Source organism: Balaenoptera acutorostrata, chromosome 5, assembly GCF_949987535.1.
Source record: "Balaenoptera acutorostrata chromosome 5, mBalAcu1.1, whole genome shotgun sequence".
NCBI lineage: Eukaryota > Metazoa > Chordata > Mammalia > Artiodactyla > Balaenopteridae > Balaenoptera > Balaenoptera acutorostrata.
This window is the reverse complement of record NC_080068.1, coordinates 66780560-66808306: the sequence shown is the minus strand read 5'-3', so window position 1 is coordinate 66808306 and position 27747 is coordinate 66780560. Positions and strand designations below refer to the sequence as shown.

At 36.6% G+C, this 27747-nt stretch overlaps 1 protein-coding gene across 1 annotated transcript; it reads left to right on the top strand.

Annotated features, from left to right (window-relative positions):
• SRP72 (signal recognition particle 72) lies at window positions 1-27697 on the top strand. The gene is made up of 19 exons (XM_007165282.3): window positions 1-296; window positions 2179-2299; window positions 4364-4487; window positions 6645-6788; window positions 6868-6979; window positions 9529-9560; window positions 10830-10954; window positions 11048-11105; window positions 13378-13509; window positions 14399-14527; window positions 15339-15411; window positions 17383-17447; window positions 18738-18833; window positions 19702-19805; window positions 19933-20010; window positions 20238-20375; window positions 22860-22897; window positions 25333-25492; window positions 26278-27697. Exons 1-19 carry the CDS (start codon window positions 188-190, stop codon window positions 26453-26455), a joined length of 2016 nt encoding a protein of 671 aa, XP_007165344.1. The 5' UTR covers window positions 1-187; the 3' UTR covers window positions 26456-27697.
• Window positions 27698-27747: the final 50 nt, after the last annotated feature.

Here is a 27747-nt window from a genome sequence, read left to right as displayed (position 1 = left end):
TAAGGTGTATCGACTCTATCTTCGCAAATTTCTAGGTACGAGAGTGAAGACTACGGTCTTTGACGCCAACTCTGGAATAAAGACGCTTCCGACTGCGAAACGCTTAGCAACCACCTGCTTCCTTCTCCGCTTGGCCACCTCCGAGATCCTCTTCCGGGGCAAGAGGTCGTCCCGCGTCTCCGCCAAGATGGCGAGCGGCGGTAGTGGGGGGGTTTCGGTGCCTGTGCTCTGGAGTGAAGTGAACCGTTATGGCCAGAACGGCGACTTCACGCGCGCTCTCAAAACCGTCAACAAGAGTAAGTGTCCCGGCGGGCGCCGGGGCGGGAGCGGACCCGGGCCGGTGGGAGGATGCAGCCTCCTTCCGTAGCGCGCGACCACCTCCGAGCAGACAGCGGGAGGGGAGACCCCAGCCGCCCGCCGCTAGGGCCCGAACGCCCAGCGGGCGCGGGTCGCAGTGCCTCCGCTCCCCCCGGCCAGTCCTGGGTCCTGGGTGGCTTAGAGCCACGTGTACTTCCGTCTTTACTTCCCCCAATGCAGAAAGCGAGGGAGGGATTTAAAGAGACCGCAGCTCCCGACGTCTCTTCCAAACTGCTTTCTTATTTTACTCCGTTGTTTTCACTCCTTATTTCGCAAATACTCCACATTTGCCTCCTTTTCGCTTTCCTTATAGCGGAGTGATCAAGACAGTATTGCTGAGGGAGCTTTTTCTCTTGGGCCGCAGCGGGGGGAGGAACCTGCCTGGGACACGTAATTTGGAAGCTGGCGCTGACAAGGTGGAAGCTGTACAGACTTAGGGTAGAGGGAAGGGCTGGATCTGGACGTCAGGCCTGTCATTCCCACAGATAGAATCCCTCCAGCGTCCTTAGACCAAAAAATGTGTGTGTGAAAGCACTAACATTTGCAATAACGTTGCAAAGACAAATGTTAATCCTGTTTTTTGCCCGGTAACTGATCATTTGAGTGACCTGTCGTCGGTGTGAGGTTCAACTCATTATATTCTTTTATCCTTTACTGCCTAACTGTAATACGGCCATGCTTTTTAATGCTCTCTGTCGTGCTAAATTCTTTATTGAAGGTGTTGCCTGTATTTGTTAGATTTGGAAATGTAATTACTAGGACAGGGTTTGACTGTTGAAAGAAGTAATAACATACATGGTATGTCTGTAACGTACAAGTGTGAATTTTCAACAAACTATTTCTGGGTTAATGAGAAAAGAAGTGATTGTGCCCACAGTGCACTTTTGGTGATTTCAGACATTGAGGAAAATAGCTACTAATGACAATTATTTGATTCTTAAACTTGTTTTGAATTAACTTTGGCCTTTGCTAGGCCTGCAACCAATATTAATCAGCAATGTAGTAAGTACTGTGCAGGAATTGTTTAATCAGCAAGGGCTGTCAGTTCTCCAATATATATTTTCTTAATTGATAGAAATTACTCTGATTCTTAGACTGAGATTTGAATTCCTATAGTTGCCCAGGAGCAAGGGGGGTGATCCTAGTCATTTTGACACTGAACAGCTGTTTAGCATTGAAATTTGGCCACCTGACTCCTTCCTTGCACTTCTCTTTAGTTATATTAGCTGAAAAGGGAAATTTTGAATGGTGTTTGGAAATATTGCCAGCAAAACAAATTGTGTTTGTATACTTTACAGCTTATAGATTTTTTTTCAAAATCTGCTCATGTAATTTTTTTAATAACCTTGTAAAATAGGTAATGCTTTCATACTCGTTTTGCAGATCAGAAAGTTGAGATTTGGCAATCAAATGACTTGTCCAAGACCCTTGATCAAGGCATTTAGTGACAAGCTTGTACTCAAACCTAAGTCATTTGCTGCCAAGTTTTATGTGAACTTTTTTCTTTCCCTGTGAAGTAATGAAATGTGTTGGATATAGCATGCATTGCAAGATGAAAAAGCAGTAGAAAACAACTTCATTCTTGCTTCTTTATCTCACTTTACTTTTTTGGTACATGCATCTTGGGAAGCTATCTCACTGGAAAGTCTAACTTAACTCTCCTTATTGTCACTTCTTAACTTAAAAATAAAAATCAGTCATTTAAAAAAATGTTCTGACTAATCATTTCTGCTGCAATAAAATTGGAAATGTGGCTTCCTGAGATGGGAAATGTGGAAAGGGAATGGATTTAAAAATTGCTTTCCTAAAATTGTTCTCTAGTACTGCAGATCAACAAGGATGATGTAACTGCCCTACACTGTAAAGTGGTGTGCCTTATCCAGAATGGAAGTTTCAAGGAAGCCTTGAATGTCATCAATACTCACACCAAAGTGTTTGCCAAGTAAGTGATTTAATTAGTTGTTTGTGCATGTTTACCATAGCTATAACCATTTCCATGTTTTTTTCCCCACTGTTCAGTGATTTTTGACCTTTTTCTCTCCTTCCCCTCTTTTTTCCTTTTGCCTGCCAATGGTGCTTCTGAAACTGGAAGGAGCAATAGTAACTTTTGTTCTTTTCTGCCTTAAGGAGCCTTTTCTTTACCCCTGTCTTCCCTTTGAACCACTAAGAAGAAGGGAAACTGGAGGGATGTGGGGCATAAACAAGAGTCACAAGATTTCTTGGAGGACATAGGGAAAACAAGTCAGCAGAAGTTTAATTAAAAAAAAAGACAGAGAGGGCAGAACATATAGGGTAGGGATGTATTAGTCGAGGCCTCTAGGATGGTATGGCAGTCTTAGCCTGACCTCTGTGCCTACCTCCTTTGAGAATTGTTTAGGTGAGTATGATTTTAGGCCAAGATCTTTCAGTGTCAGAGTTCTTTAGCAGCCTTTAGAATATATAGCAGTTTTTTTCAGTCTACTTTTTATTTTTTTATTTATTTATTTTTGGCTGTGTTGGATCTTCATTGCTGTGCGCGGGCTTTCTCTAGTTGCGGCGAGCGGGGGCTACTCTTCACTGCAGTGCGCCGGCTTCTCATTGTGGTGGCTTGTCTTGTTGTGGAGCACGGGCTGTAGGCACGAGGGCTTCAGTAGTTGTGGCACATGAGCTCAGTAGTTGTGGCACATGAGCTCAGTAGTTGTGGCTCACAGGCTCTAGAGCGCAGGCTCAGTAGTTGTGGTGCACGGGCTTAGTTGCTCCGCGGCATGTGGGATCTTCCCAGACCAGGGCTCGAACCCATGTCCCCTGCATTGGCAGGCAGATTCTTAAACACTGTGCCACCAGGGAAGCCCTATAGCAGTTTTTTATTACTCTTAATCTTTTTCATTTATTTATTTAATTTATCATTTCATGAAACATGAATTTATAATCTGAATTGGTACTGTAATTTCATTTTTCTTTACAGTTATGCCTAAGCCCCAAAAGAAATGTTTATTGAAATGAAGGTTGTAGCATATTTATTATTTAATGTTTATAAGGTACAGAACAGTATATTGTATACTTCCTTTTGTGTAAGAAAAGGAGGATATAAGAATTTCTATGTGTATTTTTTTGTATTTGCAAAGACAAACAATAGATGGAGAAACAATGAATAAAAATAGTCACTTGTAGGAGGTGAGCAGAACAGAGTAGATTTGAATAACAGTGGGAGTAAAACCCTTTCAGTGTATACCTTTTTGTTTTTTTACTTGGGCCAACTGCATGTATTACAGATTAAAAACAAATTTTTAAACTTTATTAAAAATAAAAGGGTAATAAAAGGGACACTGCTTTCTACTAGTAAACATGTTTATGCTAAAATTCAGTGTTGTGATTTTTGGCCATTTTGTGAGAGGGAAATTTTCAAATAATTTTTTGTTAGGTGAATAAAGGATGTTGCCATTTGCTTGATGTTTATTTTTCCTCACAGATTATGGTTGAAACTTCAAAATGTTTCATATGTGACATTAATGTAGATGAATTTTTAAGTCTGTATGTAAGTAGTGTTTTTGTAGTTGTGTGTTTACCAGTTGTTTGATTACAAGTGCTATGTTCTTTTAAGATTTCTAGTTACTTTTTCTTTGCTAATTATTTGCTTCTTGACAAGTTAGAGCAGCATTATGTGGCTTATTATAGCTTCTTAAATGGATTTAAGAAACTTCTATAACAACCCATTTAAAACAATGTTCAGATTGTCTTTTATCTGAAACAGTTTTTAGCTAATTCAGGATTTCATTCTTATATATTCGTTTCAAAGGCCAGTAATTCTAATAAGAATATCCATGAAAGCAAGAGAGCCTAGGGAAATGGATATAATATTTTCTGCCACTTATGAGCCATCTGATTTTAGACAAGTCGCTAACCTTTGTCATCTGTTGTTAAAGGGGATTAAATAATATGTATCAAGTGTGCTTAGAGCAGTGTCTGGCTTATAGTGGGTGCTCTGCAGTGTTAGCTAATAATCAGACATTGGTTTTTCCTTTTTCAGTAACTCTCTTTCCTTCGAGAAGGCATACTGTGAGTACAGGCTGAACAGAATTGAGAATGCCTTGAAGACAATAGAAAGTGCCAACCAGCAGACAGACAAACTAAAGGAGCTTTATGGACAAGTGGTAATTACTGCTTTAAAATCCCTGTTTGACAGTCGTCCTGCGTGAACGTGATTCTACCTATAGCAAGGAGCAGGGATGAGGAAACCCAGCCCATCCTGATGCTCTGTAAAACTTGCCACCAAACCAGTTCTTGAGGTTTGAACATATTCCCTCTCCTTGATCTTCATAAGAACAATTGCATGTATAGTGTTCTATGAACAAATGACTTCCTAAGGGTAATTGGAAAATTAAGAACTATCCTATGAAATTTGGACTTTTTAGTTGGAAAGATGAAGGCCAGTAAGCTTATATACTTACACAGTTTTGAAATAGTCTTTTTAGTTTTTAACTGATATTTTATTCTAAGTGTAAAATAAAGAAAATCATGAATAAGAATTTGGATGAATTCAGATGGTTCATGAAATCCCTGGAAATACCTTATTCTAAAAGAGTTTTGAACAAGGATAATGGAGGATTGTGAAGAAAAGCACCATGGAGCATTGTGATGACCAGTGCCTTCGAGCAATGTGATGAAAGGGGTCATGGAGTATTGTGAAGAATGTGATCATGGAGCATTGTGATGACAGGGATCATGGCGCATTGTTATGACAAGTGCCATGGATCATTGTGATGACAAGGGACATGGAGCATCGTGATGAAAGTGGCATGGAGCATTGTGGTGACAAGGGCCATGGAGCATTGTGATGTCACAGGTCCTGTAGCACTGTGATGGCAAGTGTCATAGATCATTGTGATAAAAGGGGTTATGGAGAACGGTGATTACAGGGGCCATGGAGCATTGTGATGGTAAGGACATAGAGCAATGTGATGACAGTGATCAAGGAGCATTGTGATGAAAGGGATCATGGATCATCTTGATTAGAGGGGTCATGGAGCATTGTGATGACAATGGTCATGGAGCATTGTGATGAAATGTGTTAGGGAGCATTGTGATGAAAGGGGACATGGACCATTGTGATGACAGTGGTCATGGAACATTGTGATGAAAAGCGCCATGGGGCATTGTTATGACAGGGGTCCTGGAACATTGGGATGACAGGCGTCATGGAATATTGTGACGAAAGGGGTCATGGAGCATTGTGATGAAAGGGGTCAGGGAGCATTTTGATGAAAGGTGCCATGGGGCATTTTGATGACAAGGGCCATGGAGCATTGTGATAACAGGTGTCTTGGAGCATTGGGAAGGCAGGGGTCATGGAATATTGTGATGACAGGGGTCACAGATCATTCTGATGACAGGGTTTACAGGGCATTGTGGTGTCAGGGGTAATGGAGCATTGTAAAAAAAAAAGAGTTTTGAGACATACAATTAAGCCTAATGTAAAATAGGGTTATTTATGATAAGAGGACAGAAATGTTATATTAGAACTAGCAAAACCCTCTTAAAATTTTTTGAAATGTCAGTTTAGGGCAAATAATGTATTGCATATATTGTCCCCAAAAGGTAGTGTGAGTTTAACAAAGATTTGGGCAAGTTCATGGATTGTAGGTCTATGAAGAACTTTTCATGTAAACTGGGTTAGCTTAGGGTAGATTCCAGCATTTTGATATTGATGAAGGGCACCCATCTTTGTCATACATGTAGACTAATTGACCCAGAGTGGCAGTTCTTATTGCCCTTTAAGAACAACTTGAATGAAATAAGCAAGAATTATGTTGTGTATACTTGATACTACCCTACACAGTAGTTGGTTTCTGGAAAAGAGAAAGGAAGATTCGGTATAATGAACTCCTAGGAAATAGTAAGTCCTTTTGTTAACATCTAATTTTGTTCCTGTTTACTGGGGCTTAGTAAACTTGTGGGAAATTTTTTTAATTGTAAGTCAGATTTAGGTAACGGTTGATTTCTACAGAATGGTTTTCATTCACAACCCACTTAGACACTTACCTCACCTCAAGATGGGGGTCAATACAATGGCTCTTCTAACTGAATCATGCCTACAAATACGCAATATAGTAGAGATTCATTGCAAGTAACTTTTGGGAAGTATTAGTAGCATACAGAACTAATTGAAAAATTGTAAAGGAAAAACAATTAATTGCCCGCGCTGAGTTAGGTTTCTTACATGGTGGTTCCAAAAAAAGGGTTTATATGGTGTTAGGATGTAACACAATGTTTGTCTTCTCTGATTTTTTACTTGCTATTTATCTCTTCAGTTGTACCGATTAGAACGCTATGATGAATGCCTGGCTGTGTATAGAGATCTTGTCCGAAACTCTCAGGACGATTATGATGAGGAGAGAAAAACAAACCTTTCAGCAGTTGTTGCAGCTCAAAGTAACTGGGAAAAAGTGGTTCCAGTGAGTATCTCTGTGTACTTACACAGCCATGACATAATATCCCTGTCTAGTGTTTGACTGGTATTTTGCTCTGTGACAGGAGAACTTGGGTCTCCAAGAAGGCACACACGAACTGTGCTACAATGCTGCATGTGCGCTGATAGGACAAGGCCAGCTAAACCAGGCAATGAAAATTCTGCAAAAAGCTGAAGGTTGGAAGTTTGTTAAAATGATATGTAAATGTAATGTGTATATAACTTTGCAAAGCATTTCCAAAAGTTAAAAAGTTAAAAACTTTGGGAAGTTTTTAAATGGAAATTATTGATGCAGTGTAAATTTCTCAAAATCCATCTAGCCTTTCTCTTGGGTTCTTGACTCTTATCTCTCCTCTGTTACTATCTTATTCCTAAGCCTGTCTACTTGTCCATTTTCAACCACACCAAACCTTAAGTTTGAGTTTTGAGGAGTAGGTTTTTGAACAACTTACTATGAATGTTAAATGTAAATTAACTGAGTTAGTAAGCATTCGGTAAATATTATTATCATCATTATTATTGGTATTAAACAAGTACACAAATACAGTAACAATATGGTGTGCCACATTTATGCATTGATAACACTATTCAAGCACATTTTAACTCCACTTAGTATGTTTCCATATACAATATCTGCATGCTTTGAAGCTCTTAATTAAGTGAAAAAGAAAATAATTTATTAGAGAACTTATGTCTGGTCTCAACTCCTGAAACATTTCGACTTTCTTCTCCATACATTTCCCTTGGAAGCTATAAAAGTGATGTTGTAGGGACTGCAGTGAATGGTGGGAAGGAAAAATGGTGAAACAGGGTCTGTTTTATTCTTAAATATTGATGGTTGAAATAAGGGCAGAGGGGGCTTCCCTGGTGGCGCAGTGGTTGAGAATCTGCCTGCTAATGCAGGGCACATGGGTTCGAGCCCTGGTCTGGGAAGATCCCACATGCCGCGGAGCAACTGGGCCCATGAGCCACAATTACTGAGCCTGCGCGTCTGGAGCCTGTGCTCCGCAACAAGAGAGGCCGCGATAGTGAGAGGCCCGCGCACCGCGATGAAGAGTGGCCCCCGCTTGCCACAACTAGAGAAAGCCCTCGCACAGAAACGAAGACCCAACACAGCCAAAAGTAAATTAATTAATTAAAAAAAAAAAAATAAATAAGGGCAGAGGGGGCTTCCCTGGTGGCGCAGTGGTTAAGAATCCGCCTGCCAATGCAGGGGACACGGGTTCGAGCCCTGTTCTGGGAGGATCCCACATGCCGCGGAGCAACTAGGCCCGTGAGCCACAACTACTGAGCCTGCGCATCTGGAGCCTGTGCTCCGCAACAAGAGAGGCCGTGATAGTGAGAGGCCCGCGCGCCGCGATGAAGAGTGGCCCCCGCTTGCCGCAACTAGAGAAAGCCCTTGCACAGAAACGAAGACCCAACACAGCCAAAAATAAATAAATAAATAAATAAATAAATAAATAAATAAATAAATAAATAAAAATAATAAGAGCAGAGGTTAGAGCATCATGAGGAGAAAAGTATGTTTAAGAATTATAATTTCTGGATCATACCCACTATTGACAGTGGTATGGGAGGACATCCTCATATATTGCAGGTATGAATGTAAAAGTAGTAGAGGCTTTGCCGTGGGCAGTTTGGTGCTGTGTAGCAGATTTTGAAATTTTCATACCCTTTGATCTAAGAATTTCATTTTTAGAGATTTAAGGAAATAAGGGAATAATTAGATAACATCCATACAGATATATATATATATATATATATATATATATATATATACACACACATATATATATGGATTTAATTGAAGGGATGTTCATAAGAACAAAAATTTAGGAACATAAGTTTCTGTCCTATTAGAAGACTTTATTATAATCACAGAATAGATTACCATGCAGTCATTAACAATAATCATGTTAAAAATAATAATGTAGGGCTTCCCTGGTGGTGCAGTGGTTGAGAATCTGCCTGCCAATGCAGGGGACACGGGTTCGAGCCCCGGTCTGGGAAGATCCCACATGCCGCGGAGCGGCTGGGCCCGTGAGCCACAATTACTGAGCCTGCGCGTCTGGAGCCTGTGCTCCGCAACGAGAGAGGCCGCGATAGTGAGAGGCCCGCGCACCGCGATGAAGAGTGGCCCCCACTTGCCGCAACTGGAGAAAGCCCTCACACAGAAACGAAGACTCAACACAGCCAAAATAAATAAATAAATAAATTAATATTAAAAAAATAATAATAATAATGTAGATGTAAATGTGTTATAACATAAAGATGTCCACAGTATATTAAATGGGGGAAGGGAGGTTTCAAAATAGTAGACTATCCCACTTTCATTTTAAAATGTAGCTGTGCATTTACATTAAAAAAAAAATAGCTGAAATGCTACAGTGGTTATCTTTGGGTGGCAGGATTATTGTCCTTATTTTTATACTTTTCTATAATTGATTTTTTGCAGTCAACATTTGTTAAATTTATATATTTTAAATTCCCTTAAAAACTTTTTTTAACATAGGGATTACAAGTGAAAGAAAATGCCAAAGAGCTAGAATAATCAAGGATTGATTATATTTATGTAATATATTTGATGTTAACGATAAATTCCAAATTTGCTTGTTATTAAAATTATCTTAAATCTTCTGCCTAAGAATTTAGTTCTTGTTCTTTGGAACATGAAAGAAATGAGAGTTACCCAGCAATGTTAATTTCAAAACCATTTTCTCCTATAGATCTTTGCCGCCGTTCATTATCAGAAGACTCTGTAAGTATTCCACTGTGGTTAAACCCAGATTTTACACTTATGCTAATATAAATTTGTAGGAACCTTCTTTGTAGTATTTATTGACTTTTTGAAATGATATTGATTCATTAGATAGGAATCACAGAAACCCTCTTAACCAGTTATTTGATGGACTCTCTTAGGGTGAGAAATTACAATACAAAATTTTATATGCCTTATGCATTTCATTTTAAATTCATATAAATTCATTCTCCTGTTTTAGATGTAGGGCTCAGGTCTTTGAGTAAGGTCCTATTCATAGGAATTCCATGCATATTTCTTACATAAACTATACATAATCCAACAGTCATGATCTCCAGTTTTTTTTTCTTAAGTGTAACAATACTTTAAAGACAGTTGTGAATTAGTTTCATTACAGAGTTTTTTTTTTTTTCCTTCATTTTCTGGCTCATACCTAATTAGATAGTAATTTTCTTTAGGAACTAACCTTTGTCAAATATTTCTGAGCATTCAACATAGTTTTCATTGAAGCAAGTCTCTTTTCTCACGCATAGTTCTTGTCTTACTATAATACTTAAGTTTTATCATTTCTTTATCAAACACAACTGGCATAATAGGATTGGAAACAAACAGGTCTGACCTCCTGGTCAGCATATGCTTACCAGGTGAGAGTAGGAGCGCCTGGTATGGCAAAAAGGAGCAGGCTCCTAGCCGTGAGCATTCCCTCTATGTGGGCGTCAGTCAACCTCTCCAAAGGAATGGAAAATATAGATTGATCTGGGGTATCAGTTAAGAGAGCTGCTACTTTAATTACAGAATTAGTTTCAGCTTTTGAAGTTCTTTGTACAGTGATAGTTACTAGTTAGAATTTTGTAGTCTTTGGATTAGAATTATTTTAGAATTAAGAGTGAAGCATTTTGAAAATGTGTTTCTATGAGAAAATTGTTTCCAGAATTTAGGGGTATTGGAAAAAGTTAAACTTGTATGCTGTTTTTTACATTTTTTTGTTTTTTAGTCTTAGTTTTTTAGAGAATAAAAATGGTCAGTGAATGGTATTCCTGAGCTTGTCGCCATGTCCTTCCAGAATTTGTCTTTTTGCCATTCTCATTTAAGCTTCCCTCTTTCGGTAGCTATTCCTAAATTTTAACAAACTGACTCTATGGGAAAATTCCTGGAAATTATATGTCTTCTTCAGGATGATATATCTTTTGAATGTTTGGATTACTTGGTTAATATGTGGATCAATTTGGAGAACTCACAGGAAAAAAAAATATTTCTTCTTCTGCTTAGGATGGGACTGAAGAGGACCCACAGGCAGAACTGGCCATCATCCATGGGCAGATGGCCTATATTCTGCAGCTTCAGGGTCGTACAGAGGAGGCTTTGCAACTTTACAATCAGATAATAAAACTAAAGTAAGTGGGTTATTAAAATGAAATGTCTTTTATAGGGGATGAGTTTTCTTTTTAAAGGTTTATTCCTTTTTGACTGTTGCTTTTTGTTCACAGACCAACAGATGTAGCATTGCTAGCTGTGATTGCAAATAACATCATTACAATTAACAAGGTACGGAATATCCATGGTTTTCCTACACTATTTTTTGCTGGAAGCATATTACCCCAGCCTTGTTCTAGGATAAGTTTTTCCATGACAGGTCTAGTTGCAGCAAAATCACAATGGAGAGTTTTATTTAACTCTCATAATGATTCTGCAAGGTGTATTCAAATAACAAAACTATTTTGTAGTTACATACCCATTGTTTTTAAAAATTATTATTCTATGTAATTACAATATTAATATAATTATAATATTTCCCATTATTATCATTATATGGAGAATACTTACTAGAGATATAAGTTGTTTGGACTTTGATTTCTTCATCTAGTAAGTCTGAATACAAGTTTTCCGTATATAGTTTTTCTCTTTCCAGTGGTTTTTATTTTGGGGGAGAGGAGGCATGGGCAGGTTCTCTCTCTTTCTCTGCCCGCCCCCCCCCCCCCACAAGCCCTGTGTAAACTATTACAAGCATGTATATAAACAATCCTAAAGAGTACTGTACTAGTCAAATTAACCACCTTTTGGAACATTGTTTTAATGGGAAGTTATTTCAAGTTCAGATTTGAAATTCAAGTCAATAGAAAATTAGAAAAGTAACATTTAGTTTCTTTTGATAGGCTATGTGATTTTCCAAGTGCCAGCTTATTTCATCCTCACAATTATCTTTTTAGGTGGCAGTACATGTCTCCAATTTATAGGAGTGTAATCTGAGGCTAAAAGGAGTTAAGTGATTTGTATAAGATCACGGCCAGTAAGAGGTAGAACTTGGATTCAGATTCTAGTCTCTGACTCCAGTGCAGTCTCCTTTTAGGCCTGTGTGGTATCTCTCTCCCCCTATAGCAGAAATTCAGAGGGTTCTCAGATATAGGATAATGGCATTAAGGGGGTAATAGATATAGGATGTTGTAGGCCATTGGCATGGTTTAGGTTTCCAAAAATTGATGCTGGCATTTGACTCTTAGCAGCAAAATGTACCTGCCTATGTTTATGAACAATTTGAGATGCCAGTGAGGACAAATTGTTTTTATCTGATATATAATTGTGGGGAGGAGAGTATGTGAAGTACTAAATATCTCAATCTAAATGTATTTATACACTGAATTTTTCTTCAGTTAACATTTATTTCTAATTTTTTATTCAGTATGGTGCTGGATGCAATAGGAAATGCAAAAATAAATATGAAACGTGGTCTTAATCATTACATGGTATAAAAAAATCTAGTGTTGAAAAAAATTGTGCACATTTAAATTTCTTGTCATATACTTTGTAACTACAGTATTTGGTGAAGGAAGATCTGGGTTGGCTAATTTGAGTAGAGCCTTGAAGGAGGGATATGGTTTGAAGGTTAAGCAACAGCATAAGCAAATGACTTATGGAGGGAAAGTGAGAGCAAAAGATGTGAGGATACGTACATGCTGGCTAGTTAAGAAAAAAAAAAGGTTACATTGAATGATAATCAAGGTGTGGGAGACGTTGAAAAATCAAAAATGTTAATAAGTGCCATGGTAGCAAAGTTTAAGAGAAGTCTGGCAGTGGCATGCATGGTGAGTTTAAGTACTAAAATAGTGACATAGGAGTACCAACTAGAAATATGGTTTCTTGAGGATTGATTTATGTGAAAGCCAGTTTCTTGCTGTACATTTAAAATAATTTCACATTGGTTTGGAGCTTCACAGTAAAAAGTAGAATTTATTTTAGATTTCTTCTTTGCCTCCTTTTAGTCTTTAAACTAGTAGAAGACATGGTTTAAAAAGCACAGTGGTAACACATATTTGCAAATAATATTTAACAAAGTTAGAATACTGTGCACATAGTAGACACTTAGATGCCCTTTTTGTCCTTCTCAGGGTGCAATGTGACTTAATTGTCTTCCATTCTTATTCCATTACATTTGCTTATATATGACAATATGTCAGAGAGGAATAAGTTACTTTCCTCATTTGTCATCTAAATTCTAAAGGTAGTTTGTAGAAATTGCAAATTTAGGTATCTTTGTAGTCCTAATTTCCACTGTAAGATTTGTGCAGTCCCTTTGTACTTTTCATCAAAAAGCTAAAAAAAGCAATTAATAGTAGAAAGATAAAACCAAACCAAGAAACCAAGCCAAATTTATATGTACCTTAGGAGCATAGGCACCCCAGCCAGGTAGGTGTATTATCTTCCAAGCTCTCTTGTTGTGTTTACATAAAATAACGAAATGAAAGAGGAATAATGCCTTGGAGTGTTAAAAGAGTTGAAGTCTGAGATTGCTGTTAATGGTGAATGAACTTTTCTTTGTCAGGACCAAAATGTCTTTGACTCCAAGAAGAAGGTGAAATTAACCAATGCAGAAGGAGTGGAGTTTAAGCTTTCCAAGAAACAACTGCAAGCTATAGAATTTAACAAAGCTTTACTTGCTATGTACACAAACCAGGTAGGTAACAGACCTCTGGCTCCCCTGGCTAAACCTTTTGGAGTATGGCACATGAGGCCTAATGGGTGTATCAGTCCAGTCTGGTTATATTTTTGCTTATATTTTGTCTTAGACTCATGTAGTCTTCAGAAGGTCATGTATCATAGATTTTATCTGTTAAGTAAGTAATTTGCCCAGTTCTTTATAAAGGTCTGCAGTGGTGGCTTTTAAGAGGAAGAAAACACTATTCACGGCTATAAATGAGATAATTCTCTCATTACCTTATTTCTAATTTCTCTGAATTAAAGGAAAAATCATCAAAGATGCTGATCATGATTATAAATTTAAGATCCATCTTTCATTTTAGTTTGTGCATAATCACATCAAATTATAAATAAGAAGGGCAATTCTAACTCCAATATGTGTAAATTCTAATTAAATTATGATTTTGTACTCTTCTAGAGCAGAGGTTTTCAGTGGAGGACTGAGAGGCAGTAACATTTTCATGATTTAGAACTGAGTCAAGTTGTTCCTAAATACTGTAGCAAGAAATACCTATACATTTTGTTGCTTAGAAGCAAAGGCTGACACTTGATGTGTTTTGGTTTTTTTTTAAACAAAATTCTGCAATTTAAGCATCCAAATGAATGTTTAGGACTTATTCTTTCCTAAATGCTTTAAGAACTCATAGCTTACATTCAGTAAATGGAAATCTTTTTCTTTCAGGAAAAAATTGAGGATACTGTAAACCACCTCTCTTACCCTAGGTAGTTCTTCACTTACTATTTTGTTTCAACTGGTTTCCTTCCACCTCCCCATCCTTCTTTTCTTTTTGGTCATTCACTTAATGTTTGATTTAATTAACCAGCTTATTTTTGTGGGTGGGGGGGGGGGAAATACTGTCTTTTAGGCAGAACAATGTCGCAAAACATCTGCCAGTTTACAGTCCCAAAGTCCTGAGCATCTCCTTCCTGTGTTAATCCAAGCTGCCCAGCTCTGCCGTGAAAAGCAGCACACAAAAGCAATAGAGCTGCTTCAGGTAAAACAATTACTTGCATTTTTAATGAGATGTCAGGTAGTTGTAGCCTTGTTTTATTTTCATTATTATAATTACAAGCTTGTAAATTTCATGGGAAAACTAATAGGTAATATACCACTATACACATGCCAGAGTGTCACTTTAGTTAGTTCTTGGGCCGCAGCTTTGTTTTATAGAAATTTGCATTAGTAAATGTTTGCTATAAACTCCGAAGAATGCTTTTCATTTGGAGATCGATATAACACTACTTAACGGTTTGTTTTAGACCTAAAATACCAGAACATGCTTAGCCCCTTTTTCAATAATGTATTTTCTAGTAAGTCCCAATCCAAAACCCCAAACAATTACAGAGATACTGACTTGGTTTTTAATTAAGCTAAACCAAACATTAAATCACATTCAAATTTCCTGAGAGTAGACTACATTGGAAAGTTGGACAGCATAAAATTAGGACCATCCTGAGGGGCAAAGTTGCCAAGCAGGGATCCTCAGTAAGGAGTCATCATTTTTTTTGAGTATCTTTCTTTAAAAAAAAAGAAAAAGAAAAATCTATGTAGTAATTTTAATTATTGTTTCTCTACTGGCGACTTCCTAGAAACTTGACATTATTGCACTTTCTTTCAGAACACAATTTTAAGCAAAGTGGATGTCGAATAAAATATTTCCAAATTTAAAATTTTGACCTGAAACCAGAAGTTTAATGTTTCAAAACTGGATTTAAAATTTAATGAGGCTGAAATAAGTAATTAGAATATGTGCGCTTAGTTGTATTAAGTGTGATTTTTTTTTTTCCCAACTAAAAAAATTCTAGGAATTTGCAGATCAGCATCCAGAAAACGCTGCTGAAATTAAGCTGACCATGGCACAGCTGAAAATTTCCCAAGGTATTCATGATTATTTCATTATGATTACAATAATCCTGTTAATGGAAACATATGATTGGAATGATCCTGAAGTAGTTGTGGACTATGTGATTTTTAAAAATTTTTGCATAATAGTGAAGCATAATGCTGTTTCAAATACGAAGCTAGATCATGTGAACTCCAACAGATTTAGTAATAAGTTAGGAGGCCTTTTCTTGGGTTAATTCCTAAATTGTTAGAATGTTTCTCAATCCATGCCTTGAAAGTCTGTAGAAGCATAGAATTCCTCTGTTCTATACTTGAATTTCCTGTGTATGTCATGTGTAGAAATGCTTACATCTGTCACTTGGTAGTATTTGCATGAATTAAGAGTTACTTTGCTTCCTAGTTTTCAAAATTTCTTAGCCCTTTATTCTTCATTTATACTTTATAACCCATATCTTTGGTAGAGAAGAGGCAAGGAAGTTTAATGAGAACTCGTGTTTTTGAATCTTACAGAGAACTGACAGTTTTTTGTTTATAATTTTGAACCAGTGTTGAGTATCTAGAACTGTGTTGTCCCTATTTGGTAGCCACTATCCATATGTAGCTATTTTAAGTTTAAATTAAAATTAAACGAAATTTATTTTTTATTTTTTTTAAAGATTTATTTATTATTTATTTTATTAATTAATTAATTTATTTTTTGGCTGTGTTGGGTCTTCGTTGCGGCATGTGGGATCCTTCGTTGAGGTGCACAGGCTCTTTGCTGTGGCACACAGGCTTCTCTTTAGTTGTGGCGTGAGGGTTTTTTCTCTTCTCTAGTTGTGGCACACAGGCTCCAATGCATGTGGGCTCTGATTTGCGGCGTGCGGGTTCCAGAGGGTGTGGACTCTGTAGTTTCCAGCACACAGGCTCTCCAGATGAGGCGCGCGAGCTCAGTAGTTGTGGCGCATGGGCTTAGATGCCCTGAGGCATATGGGATCTTAGTTCCCTGACCAGGGATAGAACCCGTGTCCTCTGCATTGCAAGGTGGATTCCTTACCACTGGACCACTAGGGAAGTCCCAAAATTAAACTAAATTTAAAATTCAGTTCCTCAGTTGTGCTGGCTACATTTCAGAAGTTTCATTGCCACATGTGGGTAGCTGGACAGCATAGATAGAGGATGTTTTCATCATCACAGAAAGTTCTATCAGACAGCTCTGGTGTAGACCATACATTCTCAATGGGGGTGATAATTGGTTTGGTGCACAGGATTGAAAAAAATCTTAGATATTGTGATGGCTAAAATGAAAAGTTCATGGGTAGAGGGGAGGGGAGTTGGCAATTAGGAAAAAAAAATGTCTAAAAAGGCACCTCAGTGGGGTAGTAATGAAAATCAGGTTGAGACCTGATAGCTACCCTGTTCTCACATTTCTTATCTTCCTCCTTTGTTTCTTTTTCCTTTTCCCACCTCTCTTTCTTCTTTCTTGCTTTCCTCTTTATCTTCTTTTCTCATCCAGTTTTCAGTTTATTTTTGTGAGGATTATTTATCATACTAATATTACTGAGAATGAATCTGTCATGGTTATTGTTTTGTTTTGTCTTTAAAGACTTTGGAAGGTTTGTTATTGAGGTTTGCAGTGAGTAGAAAATCAGACTTTAACATTGTAGGAAACTATCCATTGCACTTATATCTACAGTAACAATTTCAAGGCCTTTAGGGAAGGACTCTGACCTTTAAGTTACCATCTGAAAAGGGAGAAATAGAACTCAACAGATTGGGAGCTGGGAGACTTCTTTTCTGGTAGCAGCTCTGCCATTAACTTTGTGGGCATATGCAAGATATATTGTTTCTTTAGGATTTAATTTCCTTTGTAAAATGAATAAATAGAATACATTATTCCCAAGGTCCCAAAGCTTGAGTGTTTAGAGATGTTACAAAATATGACTCTTAAATTTTTTGTCTTTTTTTTTCCTCCATGAGATGCTTTCTTCAATGTGATGCTGATTTTGTTTTTATTCTATTAAGGTAATATTTCCAAAGCATGTTTGATATTGAGAAGCATAGAGGAGTTAAAGCATAAACCAGGCATGGTGAGTTTATAACTAAATGTTTTAAGACTGAAAAAGTAATGGAATTAATAGTTCATTGGTATGTCTGATATTTCTTTGTTTTCACTTTAATTTCTCCTCATTTCTTTATTCAAAATATAGAAGTTATAGTTAAAATAATAGCTTTCTGGTGTAAATTTAATTACATTTTATGCTCTGCTTTGCATTGATTTATTATTTAGTCAAATGTGTCAGGAACTGTTTAGGCCTTATATTACCACTTGAAAGCCAACCTTAAATATCCTAAGACATATATAGGGAATTTCTTAGCCTATTATTTTATCATGTCTTCAGTGTGATTTCTTTGAGTTAAAACAATATGGTAATAATGGCCTACGAATTTAGTTTTTAGTTCTCTGATTATTCAAGCATCACAGGTTTAGATCACTAATATAGCTGTGAGCACATCTGTTTCGAAGTAAAGACATTCTGTAGTGGTGGTGTGTACATTTATTGTACAGGGACTGTTTCATTCTCCAACACAGCTTGTTTACAAATGGCACTCAGTAAACGTATAATAGTATTATGGTAGTGTTTTCTCTTTTGAAGAATCATACTTTAAGACTGGGCTGTGATTATGTTAGAATCAAATATAATATATGGCTAACAATAATCTTTCATCTAGGTTGTTGGATTTATTGGCATAAAAGTTGTTCAAATATTCCCTGTTTATCCTTTTAATATCTGTAGGACATTTTGTTCCTATTATCTTTTTTTTCTAATTAGTCTAGCCAGAGGTTTGTTAATTTTATTGATTTTTCTCAATGATCTGGCTTTTTGTTTCTGTTTCCTTTTTGTCCTCATCTGCCTATGGCTCCTCCCCCTGTCACTCCACTCCAGTTACATGGGCCTCTTTGCTGTCCCTCCAGCACACTAGGCAAGCGTTCACTGGCTTCATGTAGTGGAGGCCACATGCAAGTTTAGCCTCTCCAGTGTGTGTACCTCAGTGATCATATAAACTAATTTTCTAAGTGCTTCTTCTCAACTTCTGTATTTACCTTGTGGTGTACTGGTAACAAACCATTTGTGAATGAGCTTTAGGGGAGGTATTTTTTTTTTTTTTTACAGATAACCACCTTTGTGTTCGGAAAACACCATTGTTGTTCATGGTATTTGTAGTTATGCATTAGCAATTTTTATGATGAAATAGGTACTAGCACAGAGCCTAGCAACCTTTATTCGCTGTTTCTTTAACGTCATTCATTTTCAGAAAGTTTATTCTGAGAGAGAAGGAGGAATTCTGTTCACTAATTTATACCTTTGGCTGGGTAGGTGTCTGCATTAGTGACAATGTACAGCCATGAGGAAGATATTGACAGTGCCATTGAGGTCTTCACACAAGCTATCCAGTGGTATCAAAACCATCAGGTAAATAGATGGAGTAAAATGTTATGAGGGTACATTTTTGCATAAGAATGAAAAGCTGCAGCAGTGAACTCAAAATTAAGGAGAAATGAAACATTTCAACTCACTGTTTAAAAAATGGAATGCTGTTAGACTGTCAGTCAGTTTTTAAGTATACCAGATCCAAATAAAGTTATTAGAAGAAAGAAATGGCTACCAAAAAAAATAAAAAGCTCAGTTAATTTTCTGAAGCTCCTTCCTGAGTGTATGTATGTGTGTTTGTGTGTGTAATCTCAAGAAATAAGAATATTAATTGTACATGATTGTGTATAAGAGAGCTCATCTTTAGTGGCTAGAGAGCCCATGGATGGTAGTAATTGGTAGAACAGCAGTACATAGAATAATTGTATATCTCTATCTAATAGGAACATCTTCTTTTTTTCCAGTATGGGTCTCTGCATAGGCAATATCCAACTTATAGATACACATACACACAGGGGGCATTAATACTGTTAGCACTGTTAGCAGTGAAGAGATATCAGTGTTCTAGGAAGTATCGTGTCAAATTAATGTTTGAGAACTATAGTGACGTAACTTTAAGATTTGATTATGCAATATTTCTAGTTGTAGACAAGACAGTCTAAATAGAGATGGGTTGTATACCAAATTCATACATTGGTCTTCACTTGTACTAATTTGTCTATCCCTCTCCGTGTGTGTGTGTGTGTCTGTGTGTCTGTGTGAATTTCTTTTTGTTGTTTCATGCATTCAGTAAAACTTAAGATGAGAACTCTAATGGATAGGTCCATTTTAAAGATCTAATGAATATAACTTCATTGACTTGCTAGATATTTAGCTTAAAACTTTTTTTCTTTCTTTATTGAACCTGTAGCCCAAATCTCCTGCTCATTTGTCCTTGATAAGAGAAGCTGCAAACTTCAAACTCAAATATGGGCGGAAGAAGGAGGCAATTAGTGACCTAGAACAGCTATGGAAGTAAGCTCTGAAAGGTGGAGGTGCAGAAATCCAAGTTTTATTTGATATGAGGGAGTTATTTTGCTTGTTTATGTTACTTTCTCCAGTTTTATAAACTGTTCAGTGACTTTCTTATTTCTTCTTTTAGACAAAATCCAAAAGATATTCACACCCTGGCACAGCTTATTTCTGCTTACTCACTTGTAGATCCTGAGAAGGCAAAAGCGTATCCTTTTGATTGTTCTAGACAGCTCCCAAGTAGTGCAATAAATCCCTTCCCTTACCTGTTTTGACCAGGGCTTTTTTGTTATAAATTTCAACAAACAAAACCCCTCCTCTAATTAGTAAAAGCAAAATGAGAATTTATTGATCAATGTGCCTGAAAAATACAGTGATAGATCCAAACATATATATGTATATATATTGTGTTCCTGAACTCTTGTTCTATCCCAGCCTTAGTAAACACTTGCCTTCATCAGATAGTATGTCTCTAAAAGTAGATGTTGAGGCTCTTGAAAATTCTCCTGGTGCTACGTACATTCGGAAGAAGGGTGGAAAAGTTGCTGGAGATAGTCAACCAAAGGAGCAAGGGTAATGTTTTTCATTGTAACATTCACTAATGCTGATTTTAAGTTATATAAGGAATAAAAAATGCATTCTCATGAAAGTTCCATGTGAATAAAGTTTAAGTCCACTTTGTTTCTTCTCCCTTCTCTTTTGCTGTGCCCAGCTTTTTGTCCTTGTTTCCCCTCCTCCTCCCCACCCACAGTTTACCTCTGGTACTAATTTAGTGTGTTTACTTCCAGATCTTTTTCTTTGTGTTTGCACACAGGCTGATGTAGAAATACTTTTCTTAGATTAGATTTTTTTTTTAATAGAAATGGGATTATATTGTATTTAACTGTCTTCAAATTTTCTTTCATTTAATAAGTCTTAGAGATTTTTCCATATTCTCAATGTATACATATTTTATTCTTTTTATGCATAGTATTCCATAGGCTGGATGTGTCTTACTTTATTTACCTGTGAGATATTGATGTACATTTAGTACATCATTTAGAATTCTAGACCAAATTTCAGATAAGGTTTATTTTGCTGATTTGGAGGAAAGTTAGCCAGCTTCAATAACTTATAAGAAGTCAAATTCCAGTTCTTTTCTTGTTCTCATACATTGTCATCTCAAAAATAGCAGAGGCCTACTAAATAAACTTTTAAGATTCTATTTTTGACTCAGGATGAATAGAGAATGGAAGAGATATAGCACTTCCCCAGTTTTGTGACTTTCATAATTTTTCAGTTTTCTCTTTTTTTGAATGACTTTTGAAATCTGATTTTTCATAATTAAAAATATATATATATCAGCAACAGTATATGATTGACTTCATTATGAACTCTGTGTTTGTTAAAAAGGTATTGCCATCCTCATAATAAATTTTTAAAAGTTAAATAAGAAATTGGAGTCTCAGAGATATTACATTGTTCCAAATTTCATTTTATCATGATCCCAATTTCAAGCCTTATCAAGAACTCCTAAATAATGAATTCAAGCCAGGTCTTAGGAGATTTTCATATAATGTGTATTTAAGTATTTTCAGTATTTTTTTTTTTTCCTTTTCCAAAACAGGGCTGGGTAATTAGTAAGAACATACAGTTCTTTTCTAATCCTTTAATCATCTTTATCTTTTCCATTAGACAATTATTAAGATGTACATTGACTTTAAAGCTTCTCAGCTTCAGCACAGTATTTTCATTAGGCATTATTAATACCTTTTATTTTATGTTGACTTTTGGATACATAAAAAGGTGTAGTTTCTTTTGAAGTTAACAGTATGTTGGTGACAAAAATAAATCATTGTCCTTGCCCTGAAAAGAAGTTCAGTCTAGCAGAAGGAAATATACTTAAGCAGTAATTGAAATAAAGGTTGCACGTGCTGTGATTGTGCAAGCATAGAGGAGTACACCACAGGGAATAGTCAGTCCTTCCCGGGGACGGTGGGAGGTTAGGAGAGGCTTCATGGAGGAGGTGACTGTGTTGACTCTGGAGGAAGATGAGGATGAGACGGGCAAAATGTGAGCAAAGGCAAAGAAGTAAGACATGGCAGAGAGTCTTTGGGAAATTGCAGATATGGCTGTGTAGTATGATTTGTAGGGAGACAATTCAGAAGACTGTTGCATAGTCTGAGTGAGAGATGAAGCCCTAAAGTAAGATGCTGTATGTTGCATTTCTTACTCTTCAGGGTACCCTAAAACAACTTTCACAATTGAATGACTTGGTAGAATGAAATTTGGGCAGACATTGTTGCTGTCTTATCTTTTTAGTTCACTGTTTGATAGTTCCCATAGAGGTATATCACATGAGTATATCCAGAGGGATTTTTTTAATGTCTTCCTCTTTTCTACTGTAGCTGTCAAAGAGTATAGCTGTCAGAGTACTTAATAGTTATTTTGAAGTATTACCGTGACTTTTTATGCTCTTTCAATACCTTTATTTATCTTTGGTCGGTGTACTTAATAAAGATTTTACTTACTTAAAAAATTCAATAAACTCACAAGGTTCAAAGCCTGAAAGATTAAAAAAGTCCAGTCTTCCTCCCACCCCTGTCTGCCCTCTTCCCACCCAAGGCCACAACCAATATTACTTGTCTTGCGTATCCTCCCAGAAATATTCTTTGCATGTATGATACCTGTACATGTTCTTCTGGCAAAGAGTTTAAATTACCTGTTTTCTAGTTTTGCCAAATATAAGGTAACTTAGCACAAAACTATAGATTTTTGTGCTTGTACAGATTTCTTACCTTTTTACATAGACTTAATATGTGCCAGTGTAAATGGTATCTATTTTCTGAAAACAGTTGTCACCCCTCTTTTCTAAAGCACCTTCCAAAAAGTACGGTGTTTGAAGCTTGATTAAATTTAACCTGAATTAATATCCCAACTGGTTTATTAGCTTTGGTGAGGTGACACCAAATCTTAAACACCTTTATGATAGAGTACCCAGCTCACTCTTTTGCACATGCTTAATGCTCTGTAAATATTTTATCACAATGATGATAATGATTTTTCTTCTCTTTGTAGACAGGGAGATTTGAAAAAAAAGAAGAAAAAAAAGAAGGGTAAGGCTTTTTTTTTTTAATCTTTAGATTTCTTTCTATAAGGTAAAAGCTTGAGTTTGGCCTTACGTAGAAATCTTCAGACATAAACTCTCATATCTTTGAAACTGAGTTTTGTCTTGACTATAGCTAACATTTACTTAAATTTATAACTTTAAAGAGTGCAATTCTGAAGTTTATGAGTGCCTGAATTCAAATTGTTGCTCTAGTAACATTGCTCTTTCACTGTGACTGTGAACAGGTTAACATACCTTCCTGAGTTTTTCATCTGTAAGATGGAATATGATAGTATACACCTCATAGGATTAAATAAGATACTACATGTAAAGCTCTTAGAACAGTGCCTGGCACACAGTAAGCTCTTATACATTACAGTGCTTTTGGCTACAAGTACCATAGAACTCCGTCAAACTGGCTTAAGAAAATTTACTGTTTATGAAACTGGCAGTGTAGAGGAAGGTTATATCAGGGTTAGTTTATCCAGTAGTTGTATCTCTTTGTTCTCCTGTACACAAAAATGAATCCCATTAGAGTAATCAGATGTTTGTTGGAAACAGAGCCATATACTTGTCATTTATATCAAGCAGGATGTAAAGAGAGCCTCTGCATTTGGCAAGTCTTTCCCATTAACCTGATTGGGCCAATATAGGTCAGTGTCCAGCCCTGAACCATTAACCAGAGGAATGCCATGCATTGATTGGCTTACCTATTTTAATCCACAGCAAGAGAGGGTGGAATTGCCATGCTTGGCTTCAACTAGTCAGAGGATATCCCTGGAGCCACCTACCTGTTCCTAAGTCTCTGGGAAATCTGTGGTATAAATCAGTTTGCTTCTTGATTTTGCTTACTGCAGAATCAAGTATTCAGGTTTCCCAAATCTGCTAAATTTATTACCACTCCTCCATCTGTTTTCCAGCTTCTAGAATTTTACTGAAAATATCTTTTCTCCCATTCTTCCTTTTAATGGGTTTATTACTGTTTTAGTGGAGTTTTGGATAGTGCAGAAGCCAGTGTTCCATTCACTCCACTGTCTTTACCTACAAGTCTTACTAGTTCTTCACTTTTATCACTGTACTTGGAAATTGGTAAAAACTAAAGTATTTACTTCATGTTGTTTTATTTATTAGTAATACTGCAAGGAAATAGCTGTTAACTATAGGTATCAGTAACCTCCAGTTTCAGTTTCTTTTCTATTTTCGTGGTTTCCAGATGAGTATTTTTTTAAATTTACAAGAGATATGCTCATTATAAAAACAAAAGAAAATAAAAACAAAGGTAACAGACTTCTGTCATTATAGAATGGCATAAAGAATGGAAAATTCCCTACCCCAAATTCATTCTCCCAGAGATAATTACTTAACTTTTTTTGTATATAGAAACACATACACATTTACATGCTCAATTAATATTTTTACAAAACTGATATAAACAAATCATCAGGATAATTTGTTTTAATCTTCTACTTTAGACTATATTGTGCAGACATTTTTCCAAATTATTAAATATAGATGTACTTCATTTTTTAACTCAGTTTTATAGCTTGCTATAGTGTGGGGATACTATAATTTATTTAATCATTCTCTTATTGATAGACATTTAAGTTAATTTGCTGTTTTCAAGAATATCACAGAGAGTATTCTTACACATATATAGCTTTGTGACTTAGGAGTTTCTGCAGGATAAATTTCTAAAAGTATAAATTTTGACTGGTACTGCCAATTATTTGCTCTCTACAGAGGCTATACTAGTATATACTTCTGCCAGTAGTGTTTGAGAGTTTCCCACTATCTCACAAACACTGCATATTACGCTTTTTAATATAGAATTTTTTTATCCTTTAAATTTTTTTTTTTTTTTTTGGGCCACTCTGCACAGCTTATGGGATCTCAGTTCCCTGACCAAGGATTGAACCCAGGCCACGGCAGTGAAAGCCTAGAATCCTAACCACTAGGCCACCAGGGAACTTCCCTATCCTTATTATTTTTAATTAGTGAGGTCATGCATCTTTTCACATGGTTAATGACTTTTATTTCTCTTGGCTTACTCTAATTACAGCTATGTCCATTTTCTTTACATGATTTACCTACTGATTATCAAGAACTCATTCTATATTAAGAATATTAATTCACTCTGTTACATAGTACGCAAATGTTTTCTTGTTTTGTTATTTCTCTCAAAAATTATCTTTTACCAAATCAAAATTTAAATTTTTTTATACAGATACATCTATGAAATCTTTTTATGGCTTCTGAATTTTGTGTCATGCTTAGAAATAAGTCCTTTTCCCCTGCTGGATTATACAAATAAAACTTTCTCAGATAAATTTATTTCAGTTTTAATGTTATTTATTCCCAGGTTTGGACACAGTGTTTAAACAAACTATCTGGAAAACATTATGGACTAATCTCTCATTTCTTTATCAATTAATTGTTACACAGGAAAATTGCCTAAAAATTATGACCCAAAAGTGACCCCAGATCCAGAAAGATGGCTACCAATGCGTGAACGTTCTTACTACCGAGGAAGAAAGAAGGGTAAAAAGAAGGATCAGATTGGAAAAGGGACCCAGGGAGCCACTGCAGGAGCTTCATCTGAACTGTAAGTCATTGCTTCCCAGTCCTCAGAGCATAGGTTGCTTCTCTCTGAGATTGACTCAGGGTCATCATTAAGAATTTTTGAAATATGTTTTCAGTATGAGAAGTATAGTCAGATATCTTTAATAAATGTTTTGTAATATGCTTATGTAAAGGAAAGAAAACGTGCTGTTTCTGGCTCTAGTATTGTAAATACTAGAATTGCCAGATTGTATTGCAGATGTTAGGATTACAGTACCTTCAAAAGGAAACGATATACACTGAGTAATTCAACTAACTAAATATCTAGAGAAACAGATATAAATAAATAATTTGACTAGAAAGCAGAATTTAAAATGTTACTAAATCAGTTATTTCTACATGGTAGGATTATAGGTCATTAAAAGTTTTTTTTTTCTTTATTTTCTAAGCTTTCTAAAAATTGACATGTACCATCAATTACATTTTTAAAAATTATAAAGCAGTAAAAATTTTATTCAAAAGAAAAATGGGTAGGGAGTTGGGGAACGCACCTTAAAAGAAAATATTTGTGGGAACTTCCGCGGCAGTCCAGCGGTTAAGACTCCGAGCTCAGAGGCACTGCAGGGGGCACGGGTTCCATCCCTGGTCTGGGAACCAAGATCCCGCATGCCGTGTGGCACGGCCAAGAAAGAAAGAAAGAAAGAAAAAGAAAATGTGTGTGGGAGATTGTGAGAGGTGGAAAGTGAAATCCATGTACATACGTTTTTATAGCCTTTTCCTTTGTTGAGTATATGAATGACCAACGCTTTCCTGATCTGGTGATTTCAGGGATGCCAGTAAAACTGTGAGCAGCCCACCCACCTCCCCAAGACCTGGCAGTGCAGCAACAGCATCTACATCTACAAGTAATATCATACCCCCAAGACACCAGAAACCTGCAGGGGCTCCAGCAACAAAAAAGAAACAGCAACAGAAAAAGAAGAAAGGTGGAAAAGGTGGCTGGTGATTAGAACATTCTTTTTGCAGGCTATTTTTAAACTAGTCTCAGTGACACTGGGAACATAATAAAGGTAACACAGCAAGAAGCACAGAGCTGCTCCCTCTCCCATCCCCACATTTTCATAAAATTATTTTCTTGTGCATCAAACAGAAAAGCATCTTCCTCAAACTCTGCCTAGTCAAACTTGGCCTACTTGTACCACCTTGCTTTGCACAGATGAGGAGGGCTCAGAAGAGTTGGGCATTTACCCACTTTGATATCTGTTGCATCCTTTCTCTTTGTGTGCTATCTGCTGTTTTTTTCAATTTCACAAACAAGGCATGTTATCCAAGGTTTCCTAGGATGTAAACAGAAACTACTTCTGTTTCAACTAGAGTGCAAAGATATTTGTTCTATCAAGTCCCACTTTAAATTATGTCTTAGGAGGCCTTAGGAGACTGAAAGTGAAGTCTTCTGAGCATTCCAAATATCTGCTTAGAAATAGCATGTAATAAAAAGGGACCTTATTAGTACACTGGTATTTTTCAGTTTACTACATGAGTGGCCACAGGAAAACTAAATTAAATGTCTTGAGTATTCTGACTGTAAATTCTCTCTGCCATGTGATACTGGAATATGGGATGCTATATATATATAGTAATGAAAAGTATGTGTATGTATATACATATATACACATGTATATAAATTAGGACTTCTTTGTGCCCGCATGTCATTTTCAAATTATGATAACATTATGCTGATTTAGCACTATTAAAGATCTCAAGGGAAAGACATCGATGTTGCAGGAAGTTGACTCTTAGACCCAGTGTTCTGAGGTCAGATGGATTTGACAGAAATCAGAAAGATTTAAACAGCCCCTATCAAGAGCCTGAGCATTGACTTCCTACATAGAGAGGAAGTCAATACTAGAGTTCAGGAGTAGGCAGTATTAAAGCTTAAAAGAACTGTTGGCCCAATTGATAGGTCTCTAATGACTCCTCTTTCTAGTTGGGGTATGACCATTCACTACCCTTCTCAAAGTAATGAAGTATTGTAGTCTGTGTGTGGTATCAGTGTTGCTCTGTTCTTGCCTTGCTTACAAGTCACCTTCCCATTGAACAGGTGTGAGACAGATACACTGGGATGCCTACCCTTGTTAGTATTCATTTTATGCTGCCCAAGATAGCATTCAGTTTAGACTTATGAGTATTTCCTTGTGATCATATTGCTCTGTCCTTGTTAATAAAGTGCTGCTGTGTTTGACTCTTACCATATCTACTGAAACTTCTTCAAAGAGTTTTTTTAAAGACTTTTCTCCT

Coding starts and splice junctions, on each gene's coding strand:
- SRP72 (XM_007165282.3), top strand. CDS start 188: ATGGCGAGCGGCGGTAGTGGGGGGGTTTCGGTGCCTGTGCTCTGGAGT. Junction 15,412..17,382: donor ACAGCTGAAAATTTCCCAAG/GTATTCATGATT, acceptor TATTCTATTAAG/GTAATATTTCCAAAGCATGT. Junction 20,011..20,237: donor GATCCTGAGAAGGCAAAAGC/GTATCCTTTTGA, acceptor GTTCTATCCCAG/CCTTAGTAAACACTTGCCTT.